At 35.6% G+C, this 6400-nt stretch overlaps 1 protein-coding gene across 4 annotated transcripts; it reads right to left on the minus strand.

Moving 5' to 3' along the window:
* Nucleotides 1–1739: 1739 nt before the first annotated feature.
* Nucleotides 1740–5569, minus strand: LOC106712288 (TAR DNA-binding protein 43). 4 transcript variants are annotated; one of them, XR_001357070.2, is made up of 4 exons: nucleotides 4152–5569; nucleotides 3615–3734; nucleotides 3248–3324; nucleotides 1740–1822 (listed from the first exon to the last, which is right to left on the minus strand). XR_001357070.2 is itself a non-coding variant. In XM_014504785.2 (2 exons), the coding sequence occupies exons 1-2, from the start codon at nucleotides 5479–5481 to the stop codon at nucleotides 4153–4155; spliced, it is 1191 nt and encodes a 396-aa protein (XP_014360271.2). In that variant the 5' UTR covers nucleotides 5482–5569; the 3' UTR covers nucleotides 3743–4152. The 4 variants fall into 4 exon arrangements, 1 of the variants encoding a protein (XP_014360271.2); XR_006756760.1 differs by lacking the exon at nucleotides 1740–1822 and adding an exon at nucleotides 3142–3172; XR_001357069.2 differs by lacking the exons at nucleotides 1740–1822; nucleotides 3615–3734 and adding an exon at nucleotides 3142–3172.
* Between the last annotated feature and the right edge of the window lie 831 nt (nucleotides 5570–6400).

Raw genomic sequence — 6400 nt, forward strand, 5'->3', positions numbered from 1 at the left:
GGCTGTAAGCGAATGGACGGTGAGAAGACGCTTGAAGGAAGCCAATTTGAGGCCAAAAAGGCCTGCGACGGGCCCCAAATTCACTGCAGGCCACCGTCAAGCGCGCCTTCATTTTGCTCGAGAACATCTCAATTGGAGCATTACGCATTGGCGGTCGGTACTGTTTACTGATGAGTGCAGAATGTGTTTGCATGGCAGTGACAGGAGAAGCCGAGTCTACAGGCGTCCGGGGGAACGTTTTTCCCAATGCTGTTTTGCTGAAACAGTGGCGTATGGCGGCGGTTCCTGCATGATGTGGGCTGGTATTTCCTTAGAGGGAAAAACTGATCTTGTTTTCGTGCCTGGGGGCGGCCGTGGAGGCGGGCTAACAGCTGATCGGTACATCACCGACATCCTACTGAGTCATGTTGTGCCCTACGCAGGGTTTGTCGGCGAAGACTTCGTGTTAATGCACGACAATGCCCGCTGTCACACGGCACGAGTCACTCGGCAATTTCTTGAAGAGGTCGAATTGCGCACGATGAACTGGCCTGCGCTAAGCCCGGATATGAATCCCATCGAGCACTTATGGGACGAGCTTAAACGAAGGGTTCGAGCCAGGAATCCAGTCCCTTCGAGCGTAGATGATCTAAAGTCAGCATTGTTAGAGGAGTGGAACGGCATTCCTCAAGAGACTGTAAAAAAATTGATCATTTCAATGAAAAACAGACTGCAGGCTGTAATAAAGGCTAGAGGGGCCAATACAAAATATTGATTTAATATATATTTTTTTTAATTTCTACCAATTTTTGTGTAATTTCCAAAATACGAGACCTTTTCATAAATTCATAAATTCCGATTTTTCCTACTGTTACGTTCAGACGTCATTAACTTAAGAAATAATTAATGTATTTCAATAAAAATGACATCAAATTAAAGCTGACATCTTTAGCTTTCGAATGACATATCATATTTACAATTGACATTTGTCGTTTTAATAAAATCAATGCATAAGGGCGCCGTCAAGGAGTGAGTCGATTTGGTTGCTCGCGAGTGTAGTTCAGATTCCAGCCGTTTTATTCTAAAGTAATTGATTAACAGATATCATTCCTACAAACAAAATGTAAAATTCTTGCATTGGCTGCTTACATATTGTAAATATAATCTTACATATTGTAAACAGATGTTTTTTTAGGATCTAACAATCTTTATCTCAATTAAACTGCAATTAGATCAAGGAACACTCACTGTGGGTTTCCGAGTCCAAAATATTTGTATAAAACATATAGTCATCCCTATCATTATCTTTAAAAAAAACAGAGATAACAATATGTTTGAAACAGAGATTTTGGTCTTCGAACACCAGGGTAAGTCTATAGACTGTTTAAAAATATTTCATAATGTGCATAAATCTATTTCCCTATGAAAAGCCATATTATGATATTCTTCTCGCAGATAAAAAAAATTTACTTGTAATAAAAACTGGTGTTGTTTTTTACTTCTTTTTAAATTAATTTCGTTTTGCGTTATATCTTTAATTTCCAGACGTATATGCTATTATTAAAGGAAGACAAATGATTATTTTTATAAATGCTTGCTGTGATATGCCACAAGTTGTTTTACAAATTGCCATTTTATAATCATACTTATTGATTTTGTTTCAAACTTGTGGCAACTGAGTTTAGTTGTGATTAATCTTTCTGTAGAAAATACAATTGTCTGTGTAAATAAACATTTTATTCGAAAAAAAAAATCAGTGTTTCTTTTTGTACAGTTATTCTTCAATTTGGTTTTTAGGAGCAGTTGATTTAAATGCCTCAACCAAAGAATCATTTTTCTCCATCTGAAAATTGTATAAAAATAAGATATCAATAAAAAATTAAGCAAAATCAAACATTTCATCAAATTTAGTTTTAACCCTTAATTCGATGGTGTCCAGTGTGACGAACAACTAATTAAAAAAAATCTACTGAACTAGTTTAGAGAAAAATACATAAGATTTTTATTTTAGTGCATAGGTAACATATAACAGATTTAGTAAAAAATATAATTTGAATAATAAAACACTCAAAATGTCAGTTTTTGTCGAAAGTGGCGTCGACGCCGAAGTAATCTGTTTTGCTCAGGGTGTTTTGTTCTATTTTTATTGATTTTTACTAACTTTTAGACCATGTCTGTATTAATTTATATTGCTGATATTATATATATCTAGAAAATAAGATAATCACGAGCTTCTACACTCATTTTTACTATTTTATCTCGCTCTAAATCTCTTGTCCGTCACACCGGACACTGTCGATTACTACGTGAAACTAGCTGTCCGGTGTGACGAACATTGCCAAATACGCTACGATTAACGCCTTTTTGTTACATTTATTGTTTTTTGCACAATATCACATGTGGTTGAATGTATTCTTCTATAAATGCTTATTTTGTTGTTTTGCGTTTTTACAGAAGCATTTGCATGGACGCATTAACAAGATATTAGCTTTAGTACCAAAACATCGTGCCCCATCTGAAGCTAGTAATAAATCACCAAATCACCCTCACCAGATCCATATTTTTCATCTTCTGCACCTTCAATAACTTCTTCTTTGGAATGGCTTAATTTATTAGACATTGACGAATTTGAACATGAAAGAGACTTTGAGCCCTAAAAGTAGTAAAAAGACTACTGTCTTTTGCATGAAATGTGACGTAAGACTATTTTTTACAGGGAAGAACCCTCGTAATTGCCATTTGAAATTTCATACAAAATAATTTTTATATTCATAGTCATATTTGATTACAATTATTAATTAATTTTTGTTTTTGGTGTGTATTTGTTGTATTTATCATTTCTGTTAGTCATTTGGTAGAGTCCGCCCCAACGGACATGTTGTTTCGTTACATACTTGACAATGTCCGCTGTGACGGACATGTGGTTTATCATAAACTGTCCAGCACTAATTTTTTTTAGCATTTTTCCTGTACTTATTTCATATCCAAAAATATGACTTTACTATAAAAAAACAGTTTTTTTGTTACAAAAAATTTCGTCGAATTAAGGGTTAAGTATATAATGCATAAAAGTAATACTTGTGCTTGTCTTACCAATCTTTTAGGCTAGTTATGGAATAGGTGATAATATACACATATTGCAAAATGTTACTGCGAAAAATTTGATCATTTTTCATGTAAAAAGGGAGGGTACCTGGAAAATTTATATGAGTGAGAACCCAGTATTTTGAATACATCTTGTTTACTGATAAGATAAGAAATGATATACCTGTGCATATAACCATGAAGTGTGTTCAAGATTTCTCTCATTCACAGATCACCTCTTTCTGTAACAGTTCATCAAACCTAAAAAAAATTAAGTAAAATTACATTTGGTGAAGACAGTTTTTGAAAAATCCAAAAAAACAAAATGCCAGTATAAATAAGAAATTTACACATTATACAGTTAGATATATAAGCTTCCTATAGTAGGTAGTATACCTTGAAAAAGTCAAGTACTATCACAACAGTGTTTGAAAAATCCAAATAAGTTACATAAGTAACAAATGTGAGATTACCGTCAGTGTAGAATTACTAATATATTATGTTAAGGTAATCTTAAAAAGACATCACTGACCATTCCAATTCACACTCACCACTTTGAAGTAGCAGTGAGCTTAAAGGCAGCCTTCTTCATACTCAGCGGATGGACATCAAGCAGCAGGTTCGTCTTGCACTTCACTCACTCAGAAAGGCATGGATCTGCTCATCCTTTTCTATTTACAAATTGGACTACATTCACTGACAAAAGTTAACTTCCATACCCAGTACCCAACATATAATTAATGCAAACTTACTTTCAGACTTGTTGGTTTTGTTCAAATTATAGTGCACTTCTTTCAACACTACTACCATGCCTTAAGATGACATTTGTGAGCCTCCCACCCAAGATTCACAGAATTAAAACATCCATCTCATTTTTCATACATCTTTATTTATCTAAAGTCCCTCATCATACATCACAAAATAACACACTTTGTTTATCAACTTATTGTATGCAGACAATTTTATTATTCAAGAAAATAAAAATGTATGTGAAGATGTGATAAAGCTATCACTTTATATTACTATTTACTTAAAATACATCTTATCATACAAACATCTCTTGTGTTAATGCCATACGGAAGTCTCACCTCATGTTTGGGGTTTGTTGTTATTCCATCCACTACCCGAACTGGACTGGCCTGAGCCACCCCCACTGTTACCTCCCCAATTGCCTTGTCCATTTGACCAATTTCCTTGGTTCCAGTTGCCTTTACCATTCCAACCTGGACCACCATGATTCCATGGTTGTGGTGGTCCATTTGGACCCCAGTTTTGATTGTTATTCCAATGCTTGCCAGAGTTGCCTGGTGGCCCACCCTGCCAGTTGTTTGGTCCAGTATTACCAGGACCGCCTAAAAATCCACCCCATCCCGCTTGATTAAGGGCCGCAGCGACAAGACTTATTGGTAAATTAAAATTAGCAGGTGGCCCTCCACCATTAGGGTTGATCCCCAAATTTTGCATGTTAAGAGAATCTATGTTACTATTACCTCCATTGTTAGGGCCGCCGGAAGGACCTGATCGATTTCCATCCCAGTTTGGTCCATATGAGTCATCTTTCCAGTTTTGGTTTGACTTGTTTTTGATTTTGGGAGCTGCACTTGATACTGACACTGACGCACCTTTAATAACATGATCTTCGCCACACAAGCTTTGTGCAACTTCGGGATCTAAGAATGTTACAAACCCAAATGCTCTAAATGGACGTGGTACAAATACATCTGTAACTTCTCCGAAGCTCGAAAAGTATTCTCGTAAATCATCTGCTGTCATATCTTCAGTACACCGGCCGACAAAAACTTTACATGGCATTTGTGGAACAACACCCTCTTTGGAGTTAGGGATGCGTACATCAACCCAACGGCCGTCAATATTATGCCTTTGTGCTAAGGCTCTCATTTGTGAAGCATACGTGGCAAAACGTATAAAGCCGAAACCTTTAAAAGAACCATTCTTATCTTTTTTTAGCTGAACCATTACAACTTCACCAAATTGTTCAAAATATTGTTTTATAGATTCTTCTGTCGACTTCCACGGCAAGCCGAGACAAATCAAATCAGAACAAGTTAGTTTTTTCTCTAATCGTTTGGTTTTTGCTGCTGAATTTTCCGATGATACATCATCCATCTTACGTTTGTTTTCTTTGGGAAATACACAAATATACAAGTTTTTGCCCCATCCGGCTTCTGTTGGGGGATGTAGTTTACCATCATTTAGTCTAATACCTCTGATCGACTTCGTTTCAGGGTGTCGGTATTTAAGGCCACAGGCTCCTGGGAACTGTGCTACAAGCGTTGAAAGGAGAAGAGTACCATCATGTTCACAAGGAATTTCCACAGCGTTAATGTCTTCTTCATCTTCGCTTACTTTAATGTAATCAAATATATCTTCACTGATAGAGTCACCTTTAACATTCATTTCTGTGGATTTTATTACTTACTTTACTCTTCCCACTATTATCACTGCCTCATACAAAAGACCGTCAACAAAATGGCGAATCCCACGCCAAAAAATCAAAGAGTAACCAATGACCAACGCAGCAAGCAGTGTGACCAGATTTAAATCGATTAAAATGCTGCTCTAATAGACCTCCGTGAAGTTGGCCCCCTCACTTTAATTTTTTTAACTTTTTTTTACGCAAATCGTTTGAGAATCGTTTGAGAGGGTTTGAGAGAAAAGAAATATCGTTTGAGAGTTCCTACTTTCTCCGTAAAAACAATTTCAAATTCTAGTGTGAAGTTGGCCCCCTCACTTTACTTTTTTTTATTTTTTTCAATGCGAATCGTTAGAGAGTCGTTTGAGAGACATTAAGAGAAAAGAAATATCGTTTGAGAGTTTTTACTTTTTCTGTAATAAATATTTTAATTCTGGGCATCGAAAGTTACAAATCGATTTTCCTTTTTTTCCGAATTAAATATGGCAATCATGCACTTGGACGTTTCAAATTTATTGTGTAGGTAGAGAATGGTAAGAGAGTGATTGAGAGAAAAGAGAAATCGTTTGAGAGTTAATACTTTTTCTGAAATAAATATTTCAATGTCGGAATCGAAAGTAACAAATCGATTTTCCTTTTTTCCGAATTAAATATAGCAATCATGCACTTAGACGTTTCAAATTTATTGTGTAGGTAGAAAATGCTTAGAGAGTGATTGAGAGAAAAGAGAAATCGTTTGAGAGTTAATACTTTTTCTGAAAAATATATTTCAATGTCGGAATCGAAAGTAACAAATCGATTTTCCTTTTTTCCGAATTAAATATGGCAATCATGCACTTAGACGATTTAAATTTATTGTGTAGGTAGAGAATGATTAGAGAGTGATTGAGAGAAAAGAGAAAT

The sequence above is a fragment of the Papilio machaon genome, chromosome 3 (genome assembly GCF_912999745.1).
Source record: "Papilio machaon chromosome 3, ilPapMach1.1, whole genome shotgun sequence".
Taxonomy (NCBI): Eukaryota; Metazoa; Arthropoda; class Insecta; order Lepidoptera; family Papilionidae; genus Papilio; species Papilio machaon.